The following is a 26029-nucleotide window of genomic DNA, read 5'->3' on the forward strand; positions in this document are numbered from 1 at the left end:
AGCTCGTCTTCCACTTTTTTTTAAAATTTATTTCCTGACGCTGAGATTTTGGCGCCAGTATTTATCCGTGTGCCTACAAAGCATGCCTGCGTAGCGCTACATATATTCGGCGGCGGAAGTTAGTTGTGGCGGCATGTACCGACATTTTTCATAACTTCTGCTTGCTTTGCACTCGATTCTAAGCCGCAGGCGGTTTTTTGGATTACGAAAACCGGAAAAAAAGTGCGGCTTAGATTCGAGTAAATACGGTACCTCCGCTGGACGTACAGGACTATAAACAGTCTACCGTGGGTCAGATTGCTACTAGTCTGAATGTGGGGCAGCAGAAACACATTGCTATTAGGACCCTATGGAGATCGATGCATTGCGTAGTATTCTGCATACAATGACCGAAATGTCACCCAGTTACTACCCATTGCTTTTGGACCACTCAGTGTGTAATAAGACAGCCTTCAGTAAACTTTTTACTAAAAAGTTGTTGTCCTCATAAAATAGTGCACTCCTTTTTTTGAGATTTCAGTGCAAAGTAATTTCAGAGCAAAGTAATTGTCTTCCTAATGTTATATTTGTGTTTGAGCTATAGCCATCCACTGCATGTAAACACTCATGATTAACCTTCATTCAACATCTGCATCTGTATCTACATGCTATGCTAAGTACAAGAAGTATTCTTAAAAATTCAGTTATTATCTTGAAAAAATGAAGTGAAGTAATTAATTGTTAGTTTGTTTCTGAGTACATGTCTACAGTCCTGGTGCACATTGAAATCCCTATACCACAATAAGCAACTATAGGAGCCAAGAAGAACTGAGCAGCTGTATAATGCAATAATTCATTTTTGGCAGCAGCAAAAATGTCAGAGTAATGTCAGGCTGATGTAGACAAATTCCTTATCTGTCTGAATTGGCTGCTCTAGTAGTGTGCTATGGTACTGTAGTGTAGGGATGTACCTGCAAACAAACAAAAAATTCGCTGTATAAGTTTATTTCTTTGAGGTAATGATTAAATGTTTATGAGTGCCACTTGTATATCTTAATTCCTTTTTTGTATGTGTAGTTGGAGTCGTCTCCACCTTTTGGATAGTTGTGCGTAACCACAAAATCGTACCAGTACTGCAGCCCATACTCTCTTACCTTATGCAGCACATATGTCCCATCTCCTTGAAGAAATATTGTGTTATAATGTTATGAAATACCTGGAAGAAAATGGTTTATTTACTTATAACCAGCGTGGATTTAGACTGTATCATCTCTGTGAGGCACAACTGGTTCTTTATTCACATGAAGTGATTATGACCATCAACAGGGCATCTTAAATTGATTCCATATTTCTAGATTTCCAGAAGGCTTTTGATACTCTTCCTCCCAAGTGGCTTCTGATCAGATTGGGTGCATATGAAGTATTGTCAGTTCTGTGATGGATTCTTTATTCTATCAGAAAGGCCAATTCATAATGACTGATAGGAAGCCAACTATTTAAACAAAAGTGAAATCTAGTGTTCTCCTAGGAAGTGTTATACACCCTCTGTTGCCCCTATTGTACATAAATCATTTAGGAGACAATCTAAACAGCCTGCTTAGATTGTTTGCAGGTGGTGGTGGTGGTGGTGGTGGTGGTTATGTTTGCCTGTTAATCATCAGACGATCAAATTGAATTGCAAAATTATTTAGACACGGTATCTGTATGTTGTGAAAATTGGCAGTTGATCATTAAACAATAAAAAAATGATGCTCTTCACATAAGTACTGTAACAATCTAGTTTAATTTCAGTTACATGATAAATCACAAATTTAAAGCTTATAGGTATACAGGGACTACAATTACAAAAATCTTAAATAAAAACTGTCACATAGAAAATATTGTGGGCACGACAAACCAAAGACTGTGCTTTATTGGCAAAGCAATGAAAAGGTTCAACAGATCTACTAAAGAGATTGCATACACTAAGTTTGTCCATCCCCTTGTGGTTCATTATTGTGTGATATAGGATCCTTATCAGATAGGATTGACAGAGGAGGATGGCTGCATAAATGATTTAACTTGCATGCCTACAAATTTCAAATTGTGCAAGCATTGAAGCAAAAAGCTTGCACCTTTGCCACAAATTTGCTGTTAAGATGTTGGGCCAGATCAGGCAAAAACTCAACTATCTAGGGAATGTTGTTTTCACTAATGAAGCAACCTTCCTTACATGTGAGAAGATTAATTGCCACAGCATTTGCATCAGAGGCCTGGAAAATCCCCAAAGATTTTGGGACATGTCAGAGGCACAGAAAAGATGAATGTGTGGTGTGCTCTAGTGGAAGAGAGTGTAGTTCAATCGTTTTTCTTCATTGAGCAAACAGTAACAGGAACCATTTATTAGCAAATGCTTGAGAAATTAGCTACTTCTCAGCTTCTTCCCCTACAGCCAGATGTGATGATCTGTTGGGCTAGTGGAGCACTGCACTGAAGTTTGTATGTCCATGTCTTCCAAGACCAAACATTTCCACCAAGTGGCCACCACAGTCTCTTGACATAACGCCTCTGGTTTTCTTCCTATGGGATTATGAGAAATTCACTATGTATGCCTTCATCTGTACATGCCTTTAATGATCTCTGCAAAATAATTGTGGATGCAATAGCCTCCATCACCCCACACATACTTTACTGTTTATGGAAGGAGCCCATATGGAAGTGTGTTAATTTTTTTGTACAAAACATTTCGATTTAGTTTATGTGATGTCACAAACTCTAAGTATCTATGTCTCATAAATTTTTTTTAGAAAATTGCGTTGGGAAATCTGGGTGGTTTCATGTGAACCCTTGGTTTATATTGGATCTTACATTCTGTTATTACTTCTACATATACACTACATCTATACTCCACAAGGGATAGTAATTTGTGCACCACTATCACTTTCCCCTTCTATACGTGTGTCTTTTAAGTGCCTCAGAAAGCCATAAGTAAATGCTTCTGGTTGCAGGAGTCCATGGAGAGTGAAGTACAGAATGACATGAAGCCAGTGTTTGCATTGTTGGTTCCTCTTACACCCAACGAAGAACCTGTAAGTACCATTATATATGAGAATTCTTACCTGTCCTGCACTTCACATTTTATGTATATATCATACAAAACACACACACACACACACACACACACACACACACACACACACACACACACACACAAAATTGGGTGTATCTTTTAAGTGCTGTCGGGCACATCTTCTCTCATGTTAGACCAGATATGGGGTCACCCAGTAACCAAACAGACAAAAAACTGTACAACAAAACAAGTTGATTAGATCAATAAAGTATTATCTCTACTTTTCTGTGTAATGTCCACCAACTTCTACATATTTGTCCCATCTTCCTCTAATGGTTCTTCTTATCCCCTCAGTTAAGAATTCTTTACTGTGATCTCAAAGGTAGTTTTGTACTTATTTCTTTACCTCTTCATTGCTTTTGAATTCAATGCCATCATGGCTTCTCTCATCGCAACAAACAAAAAATGTAAGGGATAAGGTCAGGGATGTAAGGAGGAACAGTATGAGCTCCCAATTCATGCTGCCAGTAGTTTCCAGTCTGTACTGTATGAGGTAGTGCATTGTTAAAATATTGCAGAAATTGCTGCCAGATATTCACTGAAATGTCAGAATAATCTGCTGCTGATGCTTTGGAAACACTCAGTACATACAAGTTGATTTTAATTAAACTTTACTACTTGAGTCAGTGTAGATAGAAGACTGTTTACCATATGGATACCCAACTTTATAAGAATGATATTGAGACTGTGCACTGCAAGATTTGCATTCTTTTTGGTGTTAGTGTGGTGGCTTGTTGTTAGACACCGGTACTGGTATGGTGACGTAGGGTTGAAAAACAGACGCTGTGTGCACTGCAGCTGCAGACAATTGACATAGGTCTGGAGAAGCTGAGCAGGGCATTACTTATAAAGTTGTTTTACCAAAACAACTGTAATACTGCTGCCACTCTTTGCGAGTATTGATGTATTAAAGGAATATGAAGATGTCGTGATTCCATACCAGGGTTGAAGATAGATATAAAATAAATTCGTTTTTGGAGGCAGTCTGTCTTCAGAAAAACACAATTATTTCTTTTTTTATGTTACCAAAACGTATTTTACTGAAGTTTCAGTATCACCAGTGGGGTTTTATTTTCTTTCTGCTAAACAGGAAAAATGCTGTTTACTACTTGTACACACACAATTTTACTTTTTAAGAAAGTATTTACAAATTAAAAAACAGGCAAATATACCTTGCAATCACATTCCATAGGTTTCTTGGTTTTGTATGTTTTGCAGTACTCTTGTTTTCCTTTCACAGTTTGTCATCAACAGTGAATAACTTACTGTAGAAAAGTCATTTACTTTGAAATTTTATAACTAGGAATCTTGTGGTTAGGCCTAACATTAAGTCTAGTGGAAGGCTGTGTGTGTGTGTTTGCATTTGCAGTGTGTTTCACTTACTTTTTCTGGTTTTCCTTTTTTCACTGTGAAAAACACTATGTAACTTTGTGTCACTGTTTACAAACTACAAAAATGAGATAGAAAGTGGAACAACCAAATGTGTATTGTGTGTGTGTGTGTGTGTGTGTGTGTGTGTGTGTGTGTGTGTGTGTGTGTGTGTGGCCGTTTTCTATTAGTTATTTTGGATGCCTGTTGCTGTACTTGAGAATATTCAGGTCAGTACTGATGTTTTCTGGGCTGTGATTCTTGAACATATGGTGTTCAGCAAATTTAGAATGACAGCTGCTACTTTTTAATGCTCTTTTGTGTTCTGTGTATCTGGTATTAAAGTTTCTGCTTGTCTCTCCTGTAAATCGATTTGCAGTCCTGAGGTGTCAGTTGGTAAATATCATATGTGTTGTGTTTGTGTTGATTGCCATTAGTTTTCTCTGTATTGAGTTATGTCTGTAGGCAATTTTTAGCCCTTGATTTTTGTATGTGTCACCTATTCTGTGGGTTGCTTTATTGATGTGAGACTATGATCTGCATGTTGTTTTGGGCTTTACTTTTTTATGTGTTCTTGTGTGTGTTCTGTGCATTTGTGTTGTTGTGTGTTTATGGTCTGTATGTGTCTGCATGTTAGGGATGAGTTGTTAGTTTTTGTTTGCTATGTGCTCCCTCTTTTATCGTTTTAATTTTGTGATTCTGTTTGTCTGTAACTGGGCTCACCACTCAGTGGACTCCTAGCCAACATCTTCCTCAATCACCCTGAGAAGAAGACACTTGAAACAGTAGTAAGATCCAAACAGTGCACAGCAGTGTATTGGTAATGCTGTTGTTGTTGTTGTTGTTGTTGTTGTTGTTGTGGTCTTCAGTCCTGAGACTGGTTTGATGCAGCTCTCCATGCTACTCTATCCTGTGCAAGCTTCTTCATCTCCCAGTACCTACTGCAGACTACATCCTTCTGAATCTGCTTAGTGTATTCATCTGTTGGTCTCCCTCTTAAGATATTTACCCTCCACACTGCCGTCCAATACTAAATTGGTGATCCCTCGATGTCTCAGAACATGTCCTACCAACCGATCCCTTCTTCTAGTCAAGTTGTGCCACAAGCTCCTCTTCTCCCCAATTCTATTCAGTACCTCCTCATTAGTTATGTGATCTACCCATCTAATCTTCAGCATTCTTCTGTAGCACCACATTTCAAAAGCTTCTATTCTGTTTTATCTAAACTATTTATCGTCCACGTTTCACTTCCATACATGGCTACACTCCATACAAATACTTTCAGAAGCGACTTCCTGACATTTAAATCTATACTACATGTTAACAAATTTTTGTTCTTCAGAAACGCTTTCCTTCCCATTGCCAGTCTACATTTTATATCCTCTCTACTTCGACCATCATCAGTTATTTTGCTCCTCAAATAGCAAAACTCCTTTACTACTTTAAGTGTCTCATTTCCTAATCTAATTCCCACAGCATCACCTGACTTAATTTGACTACATTCCAATATCCTCGTTTTGCTTTTGTTGATGTTCATCTTACATCCTTTCAAGACACTGTCCATTCCATTCAACTGCTCTTCCAAGTCCTTTGCTGTCTCTGACAGAATTACAATGTCATCGGCGAACCTCAAAGTTTTTATTTCTTCTCCCTGGATTTTAATACCTACTCCGAACTTTTCTTTTGTTTCCTTTATTGCTTGCTCAATATACAGATTGAATAACATCAGGGATAGGCTACAACCCTGTCTCACTCCCTTCCCAACCACTGCTTCCCTTTCATACCCCTCGACTCTAATAACTGCCATCTGCTTTCTGTACAAATTGCAAATGGCCTTTCGCTCCCTGCATTTTACCCCTGCCACCTTCAGAATTTAAAAGAGAGTATTCCAATCCCATGTTCCAACATTTCTATGGAATCCAAACTGATCTTCCCCGAGTTCGGCTTCTACTAGTTTTTCCATTCGTCTGTAAAGAATTCGTGTTAGTATTTTGCAGCTGTGGCTTATTAAACTGATTGTTCGGTAATTTTCACATCTGTCAACACCTGCTTTCTTTGGGATTGTAATTATTATATTCTTCTTGAAGTCTGAGCGTATTTCGCCTGTCTCATAAATCTTGCTCACCAGATGGTAGAGTTTTGTCAGGACTGGCTCTCCCAAGGCTGTATCATATCTCCCATTTCATCTTCATCTACATCCTCTTCCATTTCCATAATATTGTCCTCAGTTACATCACCCTTGTATAGACCCTCTATATACTCCTTCCACCTTTCTGCTTTCCCTTCTTTGCTTAGAACTGGGTTTCCATCTGAGCTCTTGATATTCATACAAGTGGCTCTCTTTTCTCCAAAGGTCTCTTTAATTTTCCTGTAGGCAGTATCTATCTTACCCCTAGTGAGACAAGCCTCTACATCCTTACATTTGTCCTCTAGCCATCCCTGCTTAGCCATTTTGCACTTCCTGTCGATCTCATTTTTGAGACGTTTGTATTCCTTTTTACCTGCTTCATTTACTGCAGTTTTATATTTTCTCCTTTCATCAATTAAATTCAATTTTTCTTCTGTTACCCAAGGATTTCTTCTAGCCCTCATCTTTTTACCTATTTGATCCTCTGGTGCCTTCACTATTTCATCCCTGAAAGCTACCCATTCTTCTTCTACTGTATTTCTTTCCCCCATTCCTGTCAATTGTTCCCTTATGCTTTCCCTGAAACTCTGTACAACCTCTGGTTCTTTCAGTTTATCCAGGTCCCATCTCCTTAAATTCCCACCTTTTTGCAGTTTCTTCAATTTTAATCTACAGTTCATAACCAATAGATTGTGGTCAGAGTACACATCTGCCCCTGGAAATGTCTTACAATTTAAAACCTGGTTCCTAAATCTCTGTCTTACCATTATATAATCTATCTGATACCTTTTAGTATCTCCAGGATTCTTCCATGTATACAACCTTCTTTTATAACTATAATTAAGTTGTGCTCTGTGCAAAATACTACCAGATGGCTTCCTCTTTCATTTCTTAGCCCCAATCCATATTCACCTACTATGTTTCCTTCTCTCCCTTTTCCTACTCTTGCATTCCAGTCACCTATGACTATTAAATTTTCGTCTCCCTTCACTACCTGAATAATTTCTTTCATCTCATCATACATTTCTTCAATTTCTTTGTCATCTGCAGAGCTAGTTGGCATGTAAACTTGTACTACTGTAGTAGGCGTGGGCTTCATGTCTATCTTGGCCACAATAATGCGTTCACTGTGCTGTTTGTAGTAGCTTACCCGTACTCCTATTTTTTTATTCATTATTAAACCTACTCCTTCATTACCCCTATTTGATTTTGTATTTATAACCCTGTATTCACCTGACCAAAAGTCTTGTTCCTCCTGCCACCGAACTTCACTAATTCCCACTTTATCTAACTTTAACCTATCCATTTCCCTTTTTAAATTTTCTAACCTACCTGCCTGATTAAGGGATCTGACATTCCACGCTCCGATACGTAGAACGCCAGTTTTCTTTCTCCTGATAACGACGTCCTCTTGAGTAGTCCCCGCCCAGAGATCCGAATGGGGGACTATTTTACCTCCGGAATATTTTACCCAAGAGGGTAATCATATAGTAATGCTGCATGCCCTCAGGAAAAATTACGGCTGTAGTTTCCCCTTGCTTTCAGCCATTCACAGCACCAGAACAGCAAGGCCATTTTGGTTAGTGTTACAAGGCCAGATCAGTCAATCATCCAGACTGTTGCCACTGCAGCTACTGAAAAGGCTGCTGCCCCTCTTCAGGAACCGCATGTTTGTCTGGCCTCTCAACAGATACCCCTCCGTTGTTCTGCCTTCACTAAACATTTCGTGCCAAGGAAGAACTTGAGCTCTTGACATAACCTCCTCTCTGAAAGTCTTCTGAAGCTTACCGTAAGTTGTCGTCGTGTTTTCACCGAATTTAACGAAAAAAGAAATGGCATACTGTAGTGCAATATTATGCGGTTTCATTTCTGTGACAAGAGACACAAACATGTGTTAACTTATTACAGCACAACTCATGACTGATTAGTTGCATCATGTGCCACTTTGACTAGAAGCAACTTATAGACCAAGGTCAAAGATATTGTGCCTATGCAAGCCTGCAGGTTTGCCACATCTTGCAAAGAAAATAAGTGTCATTATTTTATTGTCGCACCTCATAGAACATTCTCACTTACAACAACAAAGCAGCCCAAAGAATAGGCAAATTACTCAAAAATCAACAGCTAAAAATTGGCAGGACAGATAACTAGATACAAAGAAAACTAAGGGTAACCAATACAAGCACAGACAAACACAACACATATGTTATTTACCAACCAACATTCTAAGACTCAAATCAGTTTAAGTAGGACAGACAAGTAGAAACTTTAATACTAGATACACAGAAAACAGAAGAGCGTAAAAAGTAACAGCTGTCATTCAAAATTTGGTGAACACTTTATGGAAATGAATCACAGCCAAACAAACATCAATACCAACTTGAAAATTGTCAAAAGCAGCAATGGCCTTTCACGAACACTAATAATTGAAGAAAACTGCCAAACACAAAAAGTCATAAGTGAAGGAAAACAAATGATCTCTGAAACAGAACCTCACACACACACACACACACACACACACACACACACACACACACACACATAAAAAATGAGATACACCTTAAAGAGATTGGAAATGTCTTCCCCGATCACATTCAGCTGTTCCACTGCCTATCTTGTTTTTGTAGTTTGTAAACAGTGACAGTGAAAGCTACAGCATGCAGTTCTTCACACTGAAGATAAAGGGGAAACCGAAAAAGTGAAACATATTGCAAACACCGACACAAAGACATAGTGTTCTACATAGAGTTAGTTAATGTTAGACATAACCATAAGAATCTTGAGTCGTAAAATTTTGAAATCAATAACTTTTCTATATTAAGTTCTATATGGTTGTAGATGAAAAACTGTGAAATTAAAAAAAATGTAATGCAAAACAATAAGAGCGAGTAAAACAGCAGCATATGGTAGCAAGTTGCCGGCCGGTGTGGCCGTGCGGTTCTAAGCGCGTCAGTTTGGAACCGCGTGACCGCTACGGTCGCAGGTTCGAATCCTGCCTCAGGCATGGATGTGTGTGATGTCCTTAGGTTAGTTAGGTTTAAGTAGTTCTAAGTTCTAGGGGACTGATGACGTCAGTAGTTAAGTCCCATAGTGCTCAGAGCCATTTTTTGTAGCAAGTTGTGTATGTATGTACAAAACCTTGTTTGATTTTCAAGTTTGTAAATACTTATTTAAAAACTCAAGTTTGTATGCATTCAACAGTAAAGAGTTCTTTTCCTGCTTAATAGAACGGAAGTAAAAGCCCACTGATGATGCTGAAACTCCAGCAAAATGTGTCTGGGTAGCAGAAGAAAAGAAGTAATTTTAATTTGCTTAATGTGGACTCCCTCCAGAAACAAAATTTATTTGTAAGAAAACATGGATAGAAGAACTTCAACCTCAATATAATGATTCAGAAGTTTAAATTAACCGGCAATTCGTGAATTGCTCCAGGGAGGGGCTATCGGCCCATTGCTCCATGGATTGTTGAAGTTACCATTGCCATGGCTGAGAAAGCAGTATATAGTGTGTGATCTTCAGGCAGTGCACAAGCTTTGTCACAACAGCTGACCATTCCATGGTCTATCGTTCAAAAAGGTGCTGCGAAAAATTGTGAAATAGCAGTCTTATAAACTTCAAAGAGCGTACCAGCTCAGATGGTAGTCACATTGAGCAAAGTTTGTAACTTAGAATGTAAACATGATATTTAATTAACAAATATTACCATCTTGTGTGGAAATTAATATTTGCATCTTTCAACTATTTGTCTGTTATTTCTCTTCTGCATGTTCTTGCAAATGTTGCCACAAAATTAAGTCATTTTTCACAGGGTTTTCTCCAGTTGCAAAAGTTTAATGTAGCCACTGTGTGTGTGTGTGTGTGTGTGTGTGTGTGTGTGTGTGTGTGTATTTTACATTACCTTACATACTTTTCTGGTAGTATCAGTTCAAGGTCCTTGTTAGAAAATATCATGCTTTTCAGTTTTCATTAACTTTGTGCCTACTGCCACCAAAAACTTAGGTTCAGCAAACACCTGTGTGTTTACATTCTTGTGTTTATGACTGTGAGCCACCTACACCTTATCTGCACAGCTCATCAAAAAATAATATTTTACTAATTATTATGATATTACAGTTAAAATTGTGTTGTGCTTTTTAGTTAACTGTTAAAGTAGTGTTGTGTGACAAATGTGGATGTTTTCATAGGTTAATTAGTAAGAGAGAAACATGTCAGGACTGTGGGCTCATGGTCGAATGGGGCGAATGCAGAGGGGAAGCCAGTAAAGTACCAGATGAGACTCTTCCATAGAATTGTAGATTATGTATTCCAGGCAAGAAACTCATGGAATGTGTGAGGGAAGATTTGTGCCATTCTGTCAGAATTAGTAATGGCATATTTTGAATTAGGTATGTTCAAGGGGGAAAGAGACAGTAGGAGCTAGGAGAAGGTGTAAAATAATAGGGAAAGGAAGAAAACCTCATATATCACATCTTGGATTTAGGTTAGCAATTAGCTTGACTTGGTACCTGAAGTAGAAGTGTGTCAACCAGTTTTGAGCACAGTAGAGTGCAGTAGACCCATAGGAATAACTTTAAGGCTGGGTTGGTAAAAAAGTCACGTAGAAGGAAAAGAGTCTTTCCGCGAGGTAGTAATCATGAGGGAAGTGTAGACAGAATGCTACAGGAAAAGCTAAGTGTAGAATGCCAGGACACAACCACATGGAAACATAGTGCCAAGCTTAGCCAGGTGATAGGCCTTGGACAGAGAGTTTGATGTGGAGATTCAGGTACATACAGTAGGAGTAATGGGAAACAACCTGTTTAACAGCTTGGAACATAGCATTAAAGATGACATAGAGGAAATAGGTGAAGCAACAATGCACTCTGATGGCTGTTAATAAGGAGCTCAACTGATTCCTTTTGATTAAAATTAAGTCATATTGCATTGTGCTTGGTGCTGCAATTGGGAGAAGGGGTACAAAAATCCTGGCCTGCATGTGAATGGAAGGGAAAAGTCAAGTCAGATGACAAAATCCCTTACATTACTGGAGTTTTTGGGTTTGGTATGATAGAACTCCCCCCCCCCTCCCCCCATGAACCATGGACCTTGCCGTTGGTGGGGAGGCTTGTGTGCCTCAGCGATACAGATAGCCGTACCGTAGGTACAACCACAACGGAGGGGTATCTGTTGAGAGGCCAGACAAACGTGTGGTTCCTGAAGAGGGGCAGCAGCCTTTTCAGTAGTTGCAAGGGCAACAGTCTGGATGATTGACTGATCTGGCCTTGTAACAATAACCAAAACGGCCTTGCTGTGCTGGTACTGCGAATGGCTGAAAGCAAGGGGAAACTACGGCCGTAATTTTTCACGAGGGCATGCAGCTTTACTGTATGATTAAATGATGATGGCGTCCTCTTGGGTAAAATATTCCGGAGGTAAAATAGTCCCCCATTCGGATCTCTGGGCAGGGACTACTCAGGAGGATGTCGTTATCAGGAGAAAGAAAACTGGCGTTCTACGGATCGGAGCGTGGAATGTCAGATCCCTTAGTCGGGCAGGTAGGTTAGAAAATTTAAAAAGGGAAATGGATAGGTTAAAGTTAGATATAGTGGGAATTAGTGAAGTTCGGTGGCAGGAGGAACAAGACTTTTGGTCAGGTGACTACAGGGTTATAAACACAAAGTCAAATAGGGGTAATGCAGGAGTAGGTTTAATAATGAATAGGAAAATAGGAATGCGGGTAAGCTACTACAAACAGCACAGTGAATGCATTATTGTGGCCAAGATAGATACGAAGCCCACACCTACTACAGTAGTGCAAGTTTATATGCCAACTAGCTCTGCAGATGACGAAGAAATTGAAGAAATGTATGATGAAATAAAAGAAATTATTCAGATAGTGAAGGGAGACGAAAATTTAATAGTCATGGGTGACTGGAATTCGAGTGTAGGAAAAGGGAGAGAAGGAAACATAGTAGGTGAATATGGATTGGGGCTAAGAAATGAAAGAGGAAGCCGCCTGGTAGAATTTTGCACATAGCACAACTTAATCATAGCTAACACTTGGTTTAAGAATCATGATAGAAGGTTGTATACATGGAAGAACCCTGGAGATACTAACAGGTATCAGATAGATTATATAATGGTAAGACAGAGATTTAGGAACCAGGTTTTAAATTGTACGACATTTCCAGGGGCAGATGTGGACTCTGACCACAATTTATTGGTTATGACCTGTAGATTAAAACTGAAGAAACTGCAAAAAGGTGGGAATTGAAGGAGATGGGACCTGGATAAACTGAAAGAACCAGAGGTTGTACAGAGTTTCAGGGAGAGCATAAGGGAACAATTGACAGGAATGGGGGAAAGAAATACAGTAGAAGAAGAATGGGTAGCTTTGAGGGATGAAGTAGTGAAGGCAGCAGAGGACCAAGTAGGTAAAAAGGTGAGGGCTAGTAGAAATCCTTGGGTAACAGAAGAAATATTGAATTTAATTGATGAAAGGAGAAAATATAAAAATGCAGTAAGTGAAGCAGGCAATAAGGAATACAAACGTCTCAAAAATGAGATCGACAGGAAGTGCAAAATGGCTAAGCAGGCATGGCTAGAGGACAAACGTAAGGATGTGGAGGCTTATCTCACTAGGGGTAAGATAGATACTGCCTACAGGAAAATTAAAGATACATTTGGAGATAAGAGAACCACTTGTATGAACATCAAGAGCTCAGATGGAAACCCAGTTCTAAGCAAAGAAGGGAAAGCAGAAAGGTGGAAGGAGTATATAGAGGGTCTATACAAGGGCGATGCACTTGAGGACAATATTATGGAAATGGAAGAGGATGTAGATGAAGATGAAATGGGAGATACGATACTGCGTGAAGAGTTTGACAGAGCACTGAAAGACCTGAGTCGAAACAAGGCCCCCGGAGTAGATAACATTCCATTGGAACTACTGACGGCCTTGGGAGAGCCAGTCCTGACAAAACTCTACCATCTGGTGAGCAAGATGTATGAAACAGGCGAAATACCCTCAGACTTCAAGAAGAATATAATAATTCCAAACCCAAAGAAAGCAGGTGTGGACAGATGTGAAAATTACCAAACAATCAGTTTAATAAGCCACAGCTGCAAAATACTAACACGAATTCTTTACAGACGAATGGAAAAACTAGTAGAAGCCGAACTCGGGGAAGATCAGTTTGGATTCCGTAGAAATGTTGGAACACATGAGGCAATACTGACCTTACGACTTATCTTAGAAGAAAGATTAAGGAAAGGCAAACCTACGTTCCTAGCATTTGTAGACTTAGAGAAAGCTTTTGACAATGTTGACTGGAATACTCTCTTTCAAATTCTAAAGGTGGCAGGGGTAAAATACAGGGAGCGAAAGGCTATTTACAATTTGTATAGAAACCAGATGGCAGTTATAAGAGTCGAGGGGCATGAAAGAGAAGCAGTGGTTGGGAAGGGAGTAAGACAGGGTTGTAGCCTCTCCCCGATGCTATTCAATCTGTATATTGAGCAAGCAGTAAAGGAAACAAAAGAAAAATTCGGAGTAGGTATTAAAATCCATGGAGAAGAAATAAAAATGTTGAGGTTCGCCGATGACATTGTAATTCTGTCAGAGACAGCAAAGGACTTGGAAGAGCAGTTGAACGGAATGGATAGTGTGTTGAAAGAAGGATATAAGATGAACATCAACAAAAGCAAAATGAGGATAATGGAATGTAGTCGAATTAAGTCGGGTGATGTTGAGGGTATTAGATTAGGAAATGAGACACTTAAAGTAGTAAAGGAGTTTTGCTATTTGGGGAGCAAAATAACTGATGATGGTGGAAGTAGAGAGGATATAAAATGTAGACTGGCAATGGCAAGGAAAGCGTTTCTGAAGAAGAGAAATTTGTTAACATCGAGTATAGATTTAAGTGTCAGGAAGTCATTTCTGAAAGTATTTGTATGGAGTGTAGCCATGTATGGAAGTGAAACGTGGACGGTAAATAGTTTGGACAAGAAGAGAATAGAAGCTTTCGAAATGTGGTCGTCGTCGTCACCACCACCACAACCACCACCACCACCACCACTGTCACCACCACCAAGCTTGTACTACCACAACTGATTTTTCCTGGCAAAAATTAATGATATCCGTTTGATTTTTTCAATTATCAATTTCTGTTGCCTTGTAGTCACTTTTGGCACTGGCAGATGCTATTTTTTACTCCAAAATTTCGTTTACATTTTCTAATAAATTTTCAGCCAAAGTTTACTCCTTTGTTGTTTGTTTCACTATTAATTACATCCATTATGTGAAGTCTCCCCTCTGAACAAATGAAATCTTTACAATTTTTTTCAAAATTCTCCGTCATCTTCATCCTGAATTTGCTAATCCTACTTCTAACATCAGTCATGGTCTTCCTATTAGTTTCCTTCATTTTATCAATCAGATCTTCTTGTCACCTCTAATTATGTCTACTTCTTCTATTATGTTATGTCATTCTCTGCACTGCTGATTCAATTCTGCATTAATATTACTTAAATATTGCTTCATAAAATTATATAAATTTAATAACAAATCATGAACCATGGACCTTGCCGTTGGTGGGGAGGCTTGCGTGCCTCAGCGATACAGATGGCCGTACCGTAGGTGCAACCACAATGGAGGGGTATCTGTTGAGAGGCCAGACAAACATGTGGTTCCTGAAGAGGGGCAGCAGCCTTTTCAGTAGTTGCAGGGGCAACAGTCTGGATGATTGACTGATCTGGCCTTGTAACATTAACCAAAACGGCCTTGCTGTGCTGGTACTGCGAACGGCTGAAAGCAAGGGGAAACTACGGCCGTAATTTTTCCCGAGGACATGCAGCTCTACTATATGATTAAATGATGATGGCGTCCTCTTGGGTAAAATATTCCGGAGGTAAAATAGTCCCCCATTCGGATCTCCGGGCGGGGACTACTCGAGGACATCGTTATCAGGAGAAAGAAAACTGACGTTCTACGGATCGGAGCGTGGAATGTCAGATCACTTAATCGGGCAGGTAGGTTAGAAAATTTAAAAAGGGAGATGGATAGGTTAAAGTTAGATATAGTGGGAATTAGTGAAGTTCGGTGGCAGGAGGAACAAGACTTTTGGTCAGGTGATTACAGGGTTATAAATACAAAATCAAATAGGGGTAATGCAGGAGTAGGTTTAATAATGAATAAAAAAATAGGAGTGCGGGTTAGCTACTACAAACAGCATAGAGAACGCATTATTGTGGCCAAGATAGACACAAAGCCCATGCCTACTACAGTAGTACAGGTTTATATGCCAACTAGCTCTGCAGATGATGAAATAGATGAAATGTATGATGAGATAAAAGAAATTATGCAGGTAGTGAAGGGAGACGAAAATTTAATAGTCATGGGTGACTGGAATTCGTCAGTAGGAAAAGGGAGAGAAGGAAACATAGTAGGTGAATATAGATTGGGAGGAAGGAATGAAAGAGGAAGCCGCCTTGTAGAATTTTGCACAGAGCATAACTTAATCATAGCTAACACTTGGTTCAAGAATCATGAAAGGAGGCTGTATACATGGAAGAAGCCTGGAGATACTGACAGGTTTCAGATAGATTATATAATGGTAAGACAGAGATTTAGGAACCAGGTTTTAAATTGTAAGACATTTCCAGGGGCAGATGTGGACTCTGACCACAATCTATTGGTTATGACCTGTAGATTAAAACTGAAGAAACTGCAAAAAGGTGGGAATTTAAGGAGATGGGACCTGGATAAACTGAAAGAACCAGAGGTTGTACAGAGTTTCAGGGAGAGCATATGGGAACAATTGACAGGAATGGGGGAAAGAAATACAGTAGAAGAAGAATGGGTAGCTTTCAGGGATGAAATAGTGAAGGCACCAGAGGATCAAATAGGTAAAAAGATGAGGGCTAGAAGAAATCCTTGGGTAACAGAAGAAAAATTGAATTTAATTGATGAAAGGAGAAAATATAAAAATGCAATAAATGAAGCAGGTAAAAAGGAATACAAACGTCTCAAAAATGAGATCGACAGGAAGTGCAAAATGGCTAAGCAGGGATGGCTAGAGGGCAAATGTAAGGATGTAGAGGCTTGTCTCACTAGGGGTAAGATAGATACTGCCTACAGGAAAATTAAAGAGACCTTTGGAGAGAAGAGAACCACTTGTATGAATATCAAGAGCTCAGATGGCAACCCAGTTCTAAGCAAAGAAGGGAAAGCAGAAAGGTGGAAGGAGTATATAGAGGGTTTATACAAGGGCGATGTAATTGAGGACAATATTATGGAAATGGAAGAGGATGTAGATGAAGATGAAATGGGAGATAAGATACTGCGTGAAGAGTTTGACAGAGCACTGAAAGACCTGAGTCAAAACAAGGCCCCGGGAGTAGACAACATTCCATTAGAACTACTGATGGCCTCAGGAGAGCCAGTCATGACAAAACTCTACCATCTGGTGAGCACGATGTATGAGACAGGCGAAATACCCTCAGACTTTAAGAAGAATATAATAATTCCAATCCCAAAGAAAGCAGGTGTTGACAGATGTGAAAGTTACCGAACTATCAGTTTAATAAGTCACAGCTGCAAATTACTAACGCGAATTCTTTACAGACGAATGGAAAAACTGGTAGAAGCCGACCTCGGGGAAGATCAGTTTGGATTCCGTAGAAATGTTGGAACACGTGAGGCAATACTGACCTTACGACTTATCTTAGAAGAAAGATTAAGAAAAGGCAAACCTACATTTCTAGCATTTGTAGACTTAGAGAAAGCTTTTGACAATGTTGACTGGAATACTCTCTTTCAAATTCTGAAGGTGGCAGGGGTAAAATACAGGGAGCGAAAGGCTATTTACAATTTGTACAGAAACCAGATGGCAGTTATAAGAGTCGAGGGGCATGAAAGGGAAGCAGTGGTTGGGAAAGGAGTGAGACAGGGTTGTAGCCTCTCCCCGATGTTATTCAATCTGTATATTGAGCAAGCAGTAAAGGAAACAAAAGAAAAATTCGGAGTAGGTATTAAAATTCATGGAGAAGAAGTAAAAACTTTGAGGTTCACTGATGACATTGTAATTCTTTCAGAGACAGCAAAGGACTTGGAAGAGCAGTTGAATGGAATGGACAGTGTCTTGAAAGGAGGATATAAGATGAACATCAACAAAAGCAAAATGAGGATAATGGAATGTAGTCAAATTAAGTCGGGTGATGCTGAGGGAATTAGATTAGGAAATGAGACACTTAAAGTAGTAAAGGAGTTTTGCTATTTAGGGAGTAAAATAACCGATGATGGTCGTAGTAGAGAGGATATAAAATGTAGACTGGCAATGGCAAGGAAAGCGTTTCTGAAGAAGAGAAATTTGTTAACATCGAATATAGATTTAGGTGTCAGGAAGTCGTTTCTGAAAGTATTTGTATGGAGTGTAGCCATGTATGGAAGTGAGACATGGACGATAACTAGTTTGGACAAGAAGAGAATAGAAGCTTTCGAAATGTGGTGCTACAGAAGAATGCTGAAGATAAGGTGGGTAGATCACGTAACTAATGAGGAGGTATTGAATAGGATTGGGGAGAAGAGAAGTTTGTGGCACAACTTGACTAGAAGAAGGGATCGGTTGGTAGGACATGTTCTGAGGCATCGAGGGATCACAAATTTAGCATTGGAGGGCAGCGTGGAGGGTAAAAATCGTAGAGGGAGACAAAGAGATCAATACACTAAGCAGATTCAGAAGGATGTAGGTTGCAGTAGGTACTGGGAGATGAAGAAGCTTGCACAGGATAGAGTAGCATGGAGAGCTGCATCAAACCAGTCGCAGGACTGAAGACAACAACAACAAACAACAAATCGTCATCATAACAAACAAATCATTTTTGTTCCCTATTGCACAACATTTTACCTTTATCCCAGTCATTGAAAACAGTTCTAAAATTTGAGCAAACATGAACCCTTTTACTGGTGTTAATCTAAGGTGTATTCATTGATAGCTTGATCTGTACTGCTAGTGGACACTTGCCTGTGTACATCAGACAGGTATGTCATTGATTTAACACTTTATGACGTGGCAGCTGATATTCTGGACTATTGATTTTTCTGCTAGGTGCCAAATCCCAGAATCATTCTACTATTTCTGTGGTAGTCCACTTCCAAGCTTTATCTTCACTATCATTTTTGAAGCAGTCATTCTTTATATAATTTGACAATTGAATGTTTTAAAAGACATTTCAATTTCCTCACAACGTTGCTGCTGATCCAGACATACCAGTTGAGGTAATATCTTGTCTTACCAGACACTGTGTAGATAAAGCTGAACAGCGCTACACCTGTTTCATGGCAAATAGTTTGTCTTAATCTCACAGTGACTCATATTATTGTACATCAAGCAAATGAAAATGACGTGATAACACCAGAAGCAGTTGATTGTCGCCCCCAGGGGCTCAGCATTTATTGCTGAGTACGGGCTTGGCGACCCCGGGGTCCTGAGCTGGGGACTGGTCAGCGCCGCCAGTCTCCTGTCACCGTAACCCCCGGACATGCTTCAGCGACCACCGTATGGCACGGCGGTGGAATGTTGTGTGCTGCAGGGAATGGTAATCTTGGCTTGACCGCCTGGATTGCGAGGAAGGACAACCTCTATAAAAACCCCTCAATCTTCCGGTGTGCTCCGCGCCTATGAGATGGATGGCTGTTTGGGTGGAACAGTCGCAAGCGGGCAACCTCTGGGGCACCTGCCGCAACCCAGTTGTATAAGGCTTACTCAGGCATGCGGGGCTCTGTCTGAGCGGACCTTTAGTTCCCTGGCTGCTCGTGGGACCGCAATGGACCCTTCGACCTCTACATTTCCCCCTGCCAGTGGCTTGGGTGGGCCACTGGTAGGAAAACACACCCCATCGAAGAAGCGACTTCATGCTGTGAGTCCTCCAGCGCCTGGTGTTGATCGAGATTTATCAGACTGTCGTAACAGAGCACATGCTGATAATCAGAATGTGTTTTTGATTATTAAACGGAAGGAGGGTAGCTTTGTGAGGGTTTATCCCTTTTACATCCACAAGGGTCTTGAGGGGATTGCAGGAATACTTAAATCTGTGAAGCGACTTCGCAATGGGACTCTGTTAGTTGAGACTTCTAGTTCCCGTCAAGTCGCTTCTCTTCGGAAAGCAACCTGTCTTGGAGAGTACGCTATCGAGACCGAGCTCCACTCCACTCTGAACTATAGTAAGGGTGTTGTGACATGTAGGGACTTGGTGGATATCCCCACAGATGAGTTAAAATCTGAATGGGCTGATGATGGTATTGTTGACGTGCAGCATATTATGAAACGAGTCGATGGGAACCTAGTCAAATCCGACTCGTTTATTCTCACGTTCAGTTGCCCGAGCCTCCCAGAGCATGTTAAAGCGGGGTTCTTACGTTTCCCAGTACGGCCATATTTCCCCAACCCAATGCGCTGTTTTAAATGTCAGCGCTTTGGGCATACTACGTTGGGGTGCAATGGGATAGCCACTTGTGGTAAATGTGGTCAGCCTGCTCATGAAGGAGCCGATTGTTCATCGCCTGTGAAGTGCGTGAATTGCTCTGGGAGTCACCCTGTCTGGAGCCGGGTCTGCCCCATCTATCTCGAAGAACGGAAGATACAGGAGATTAAAACATCTAAGCGCATCCCCTATGGTGAGGCCAAGAAGCTCTTTAAGGCCATGCAACCTCCTGTGTTTACAACATCTTTCGCTTCCGCTCTGACGAAACCGGTACAAATGGCCACTGTTGCTGCGCAAATGGAGGTTGCTAGTGTTAGCACTAGTACCTGCGTTTGCCAGTGCACTTGTGCTGCTGCGGTTGTTTTGCAACCTGCGGCTCTCCCTGCAACGTCGGACAAGGCTGTGGTTGCTGACATTGGGGTACTTCCTGCCTCACCCCCTATGGCGCCTTCTGCCCAGGTGAGTAAAGCTCCACCTGTTGACAAGGCTCTGCATTCTAAGCCCTCCAAGACAAAGACGCCGAAGGTGAAGGTTTTGCCACCTGAGGAGACTAGTCAGGGTCGGTCCGATGACGAGGCCATCGTCATGCCTGACGTCTCCCATGGATCGTCATCGGAGCTGATGGGCATTGATGTCGACCGGGGGTGATCTTCTCGCCCCAGGAATAAATCTCCGGCGGGTACGGGCTCTCCTCCGAAGCACAGAGGAAGGGTGAAAGTTCAGCCACCCTAATCACTGGCTCCCATATTACAGTGGAACCTGAATGGGTTCAGGACGCATGTGGCCGAATTACAACTCCTTGTACAGAGTGCTCTTTGTGCTTATGTCTCCAAGAGACACATTTTCGGGCCACTGATGCTCCTTCTTTACGGGGCTATACCGTATATCGGAAAGATGATCTGACGGGGCAAAGGGTGGTGTTGCGGTTTTTGTCCGTGACATGCACCCCTCATCTGAGCTCTCTCTCGTTACAGACTTGCAAGCAGTTGCAGTTGACCTTCTTGTGGGTCGGAGGCTCACAGTCTGTTCAGTTTACTTACCACCTCAGGATGTGGTAGACTCTGAGGCTCTCACAGACCTTATTAGCCAACTCCCCCGCCCATTTCTTCTTTTGGGGGACTTCAATGCTCATAATGTCTTATGGGGCTCTCCGACTACTTGCCTCAGGGGTCGCATTCTGGAAAGCCTCATGATGTCTGAAGAACTGTGCGTCCTCAACTCTGGTGCTCCCACTCATTTCTGTACTGCTTCCGGGTCGTCATCGGCTATTGACCTTTCCTTTTGCTCTCCAGCACTCGCGGATTCTGCTCTGTGGGAGGTTGTTGCTGACCTCCATTCTAGTGACCACTTCTCCCTTTGGATTCGCCTCCTGGATGAGGCTGTGGCATTATCAGTGCCGCCTCAGTGGCACCTCTGCAGAGCTGACTGGCTGTTTTGGAACACCGTGCCAGCGTCCACGAATGGGTAGACCATGTTACAGCCGTGATCTCCCATGCTGCTGAATTGTCCATTCCATGGTCATCCGGTAATCCCAAGAGGCGTCCTATCCCTTGGTGGACCACTGAGTGCCGCTCCGCCATCCGAGCCCGCCGTGCAGCTCTGCGCTGCTTCAAGTGCCGTCCCTCAGCTGACAATCTTGCGGCCTTTCGGGTGGCAAGGGCCAAAGCGCGGCGAGTGATTAAAGAGAGCAAACGGCGGTCATGGCAATTGTTCTTGAACTCCATATCCCACTTCACTAATTCTACGAAAGTATGGGAAGCCATCAGGAGGATTTCTGGGAAACTCAGCCACCTACCTGTCACGGCATTGCTGCATCAGGGATGTCTCCTCACGGCACCGAGAGACATTGCCCAGACACTGGCCATGCATTTTGCGGAATCTACCGCCACTATTAACTGTGATCCAGATTTCTGCCGCTACCGAACTGCCGTCGAGAGGGGTCACTTGGACTTCCGGTCTCCAAATTCTGAACCCTACAACTGCCCCTTCACACTGTGGGAACTGGATTCAGCGCTGTCTGTGGCTCATGATACTGCGCCTGGTCATGATCAAATCCGGTACAGCATGCTGCAGCACTTGTTGCTGCCATCCAAGGAAGTTCTCCTGAATTGTTTTAATATGATATGGTTATCTGGCACATACCCTGACTCGTGGAGGGAGGCTATTTTGATTCCTCTCCTGAAACCGGGGAAGGACCGAACGAATCCCAGCAGTTATCGAAGTATTGCTTTGACGAGCTGTGTCGGGAAGACGTTGGAATGCATGGTCAACCGTCGCCTGGTTTGGCTACTCGAGACCAGGCAGCTCCTTAGCCACTCTCAGTGTGGCTTTCAGAGATGTCGTTCAACTATAGACAACTTGACCCTGCTTGAGGCGGCCATCCAGCAGGCCTTCCTACGTAACCAGCATTGTCTTGGTGTCTTCTTTGACATTCATAAGGCATATGACACTACTTGGCACCGCCATATCCTCAATCAACTCCATGAGTGGGGCTTTCGTGGCCGTCTCCCCATCTTCATTCGGTCCTTTCTTTCCCACCGCCTCTTTCGTTATAGGGTTGGTAATGTGCTGTCTGATTTGTATGTGCAGGAGAATGGTGTTCCTCAGGGAAGCGTTTTAAGTGTCACCCTCTTTGCCGTCGCCATTAACAGTATCACGTCCACTATCCGGAGTCCTGTCCAATGCTCCTTTTTTGTGGACGATTTTGCTGTTGTGATGTTTAAAGCTTTCCCGGCGTACTGATTGTTCCATAAAAACACGGGAGAACTGCCGGATATCAGTAACTTCCTGCCACGATATTTCGGCGCAGAGTCTTCTGGCCATCTTCAGGTGAATGCCACTGTAGTAGTACTGGCGAGTACGCGCTGAGCTCCGCTATTCAAAGCCTTCTGAGGTGACATTGCGCATGCGCTGCTCAGCGTGCAACTTCATAACGGCTCCGTGCGCTGCGCCTCGCGCCCTCCACTGCGAAAGCCTGGCGTATCGGTGTCAGGTCGATTTCCATCTTTATGCAGATAACTACGTCGACTACGAAGTTTCTCTATAACAGGATTCCAAGCAGAGTTCAGCTGATAACCGCTATCTCGATTGATGAGAGTCTCGTTGTCAGACAATCTTATTTCCACAGATTCATTGATAATCGATCTCCAAAAGTTTGATGTATGGGCCAAAATTTTTGTGTTGTCGTAATTCATGGAATGGTCTGTGGAAATACAATGTTCGGCGATTGCGGTCTTGGTGGGTTGGAGAAGGCGAGTATGCCGTTGGTGTTCCACAATGCGTTCCTGCACAGTTCGTGTTGTTTGCCCTATATATGATTTGCCGCATTCACACGGAATTTTGTAAACACCTGGTTTACGCAGGCCCAGGTCGTCTTTAACGGATCCCACCAGTGATGAAATTTTGGAAGGAGGGCGAAAGATGACTCTCACTTGATACTTTCCCAATATTCTGCCTATCTGTGAAGAAATATTCCCAATAAATGGTAGATAAACAGTCGACCTGAAGGCCTCTTCCTCTTCCTTGTTCCGTCGTTTGTAGGTCTTCATCACTCTGTTTACTTGCCTAGGTGAAAAGCCATTCTTAAAAAATACTTTTTGCAGGTGTTCCAGTTCCGCTTGAAGACTATCGGCGTCAGAGATAGTATGGGCACAGTGGACCAAGGTTTTGAGAATGCCCATTGTTTGTGCTGGATGGTGGCAACTAGTAGCTTGTAGATACGGGTCTGTATGAGTGGGCTTTCTGTACACCGAGTGACCAAGTGTGCCATCACTCTTCCGTCGCACCAAGACGTCTAAAAATGGCAGACAACCATCTCTCTCACCGTGCCCATACTATCTCTGACGCCGACAGTCTTAAAGAGGAACTGGAACACCTGCAAAAAGTATTTTTGAAGAATGGCTTTTCACCTAGGCAAGTGAACAGAGTGATGAAGACCTACAAACGACGGAACAAGGAAGAGGAAGAGGCCTTCAGGTCGACTGTTTATCTACCATTTATTGGGAATATTTCTTCACAGATAGGCAGAATATTGAGAAAGTATCAAGTGAGAGTCATCTTTCGCCCTCCTTCCAAAATTTCATCACTGGTGGGATCCGTTAAAGACGACCTGGGCCTGCGTAAACCAGGTGTTTACAAAATTCCGTGTGAATGCGGCAAATCATATATAGGGCAAACAACACGAACTGTGCAGGAACGCATTGTGGAACACCAACGGCATACTCGCCTTCTCCAACCCACCAAGACCGCAATCGCCGAACATTGTATTTCCACAGACCATTCCATGAATTACGACGACACAAAAATTTTGGCCCATACATCAAACTTTTGGAGCTCGATTATCAATGAATCTGTGGAAATAAGATTGTCTGACAACGAGACTCTCATCAATCGAGATAGCGGTTATCAGCTGAACTCTGCTTGGAATCCTGTTATAGAGAAACTTCGTAGTCGACGTAGTTATCTGCATAAAGATGGAAATCGACCTGACACCGATACGCCAGGCTTTCGCAGTGGAGGGCGCGAGGCGCAGCACACGGAGCCGTTATGAACTTGCACGCTGAGCAGCGCATGCGCAATGTCACCTCAGAAGGCTTTAAATAGCGGAGCTCAGCGCGTACTCGCCAGTACTACTACAGTGGCATTCACCTGAAGATGGCCAGAAGACTCTGCGGCGAAATATTGTGGCAGGAAGTTACTGATATCCAGCAGTTCTCCCGTGTTTTTTATGGAACGATTTTGCTGTTTTCTGTTCTTCCTCCAGTCTTGTCACTGCTAGTCGGCAGTTGCAGCTTACAATACAGCGATTAGAGGCATGGACTGCGCAGACGGGTTTTACCTTTTCTGCAGACAAATGTGTGTGTTCATTTTAATCGTTCTCGACGTCTTTTTACCTCCTCTGAATTGCGTCTGAGGGACACCATTCTTCCTTTTAGCGACACTGTGCAGTTCCTGGGCCTCACTTTTGATTCCAAGTTGTCGTGGTTGCCTCACCTTAAAGACCTCAAGGTGTGGGCCCTGAAGGCACTGAATATTTTGAAGTGTCTGAGCCATCGGTCCTGGGGAGCAGATCGGGCGCGTCTGCTGCAGTTCTATAGGGCTTTTGTCCTATCGCGTCTTGACTATGGTTGCACCGTTTATGGGTCAGCAAGGCCTTCATATCTGAAGATTCTTGATGCAGTACACCATGAGGGTATCAGGCTGGCCACTGGTGCCTTCCGTACCAGTCCCATCCCCAGCCTGTGTGCTGAGGCAGGGGAACCGCCGCTCGCCATCCGGCGGAAGCTCCTCATGGTGCGACGGGTGTGTCAATTCCTTGCCTGTCCTACCTCCCCTGCGTACCCTACCGTTGCCCGACCGCCTATGGAACGTCTCTTTTCCAGTCGTCCCAGGGCATCGAGACCATTTGGGATTCGTGCCAAGCATTTGCTTGAGTCCCTTGGTGTGGAGCGTGTGGCCCCCCAACAACAAGGTTTTACTCGACTGCCTCCCTGGTTGCTCCAGAGGCCCAGCGTCCTTTTAGACTTGTCGGAGTACCGGAGGAGCTGCACTCCTGCATTTGTTTTTACCTCCTTATTTTATGATATTTTAAACCAGCATCCCGACCATGTACCAGTATTTACGGATGGCTCTAAACAGGGGGACTCTGTTGGTTGTGCTGTTGTTTTCCCTGATAGAGTCGTCACGTTACGGCTTCCTGCGGCGTTTACTATCTTTGATGCCGAATTGTTTGCGATCTTGCGGGCATTGGAGCAGATGAGGTGTGTTCCCAGTCTTAAGTTCCTCATCTGTTCTGACTCCCTGAGTGCCCTTCAGACCATGCAACACTTGTACCCAGTGGATATGGTCGTCCAGAACATCCATGATGCCCTCCTCCACCTGCAGCGGCAAGGGAAGGAGGTTTCCTTCTGCTGGGTGCCGGGGCACGTGGGTATTAGGGGAAACGAACTGGCGGATGTGGCTGCCAAAGATGCATGTTCCCTCCC

At 42.4% G+C, this 26029-nt stretch overlaps 2 protein-coding genes across 3 annotated transcripts in view; one reads left to right on the forward strand and one right to left on the reverse strand.

The window, feature by feature from the left end:
- The window catches only part of LOC126108943 (zinc finger protein 354A-like), a 120586-nt gene that overhangs the window by 78346 nt on the left and 16211 nt on the right, over positions 1–26029 (forward strand). For both annotated transcript variants that reach the window (XM_049914324.1, XM_049914323.1), the window contains exon 3: positions 2967–3047. In XM_049914324.1, the coding sequence (XP_049770281.1) occupies positions 2973–3047 (75 nt within the window). In that variant the 5' untranslated portion in view covers positions 2967–2972. The remainder of the gene's footprint in view (positions 1–2966; positions 3048–26029) is intronic.
- The window catches only part of LOC126108847 (uncharacterized), a 246408-nt gene continuing 221049 nt past the window's right edge, over positions 671–26029 (reverse strand). The window contains exon 13 of the mRNA XM_049914214.1: positions 671–950. Coding sequence (XP_049770171.1) covers positions 857–950 — 94 coding nt within the window. The 3' untranslated portion in view covers positions 671–856. The remainder of the gene's footprint in view (positions 951–26029) is intronic.

Source organism: Schistocerca cancellata, chromosome 11 (assembly GCF_023864275.1).
Source record: "Schistocerca cancellata isolate TAMUIC-IGC-003103 chromosome 11, iqSchCanc2.1, whole genome shotgun sequence".
NCBI classification, from domain to species: Eukaryota; Metazoa; Arthropoda; class Insecta; order Orthoptera; family Acrididae; genus Schistocerca; species Schistocerca cancellata.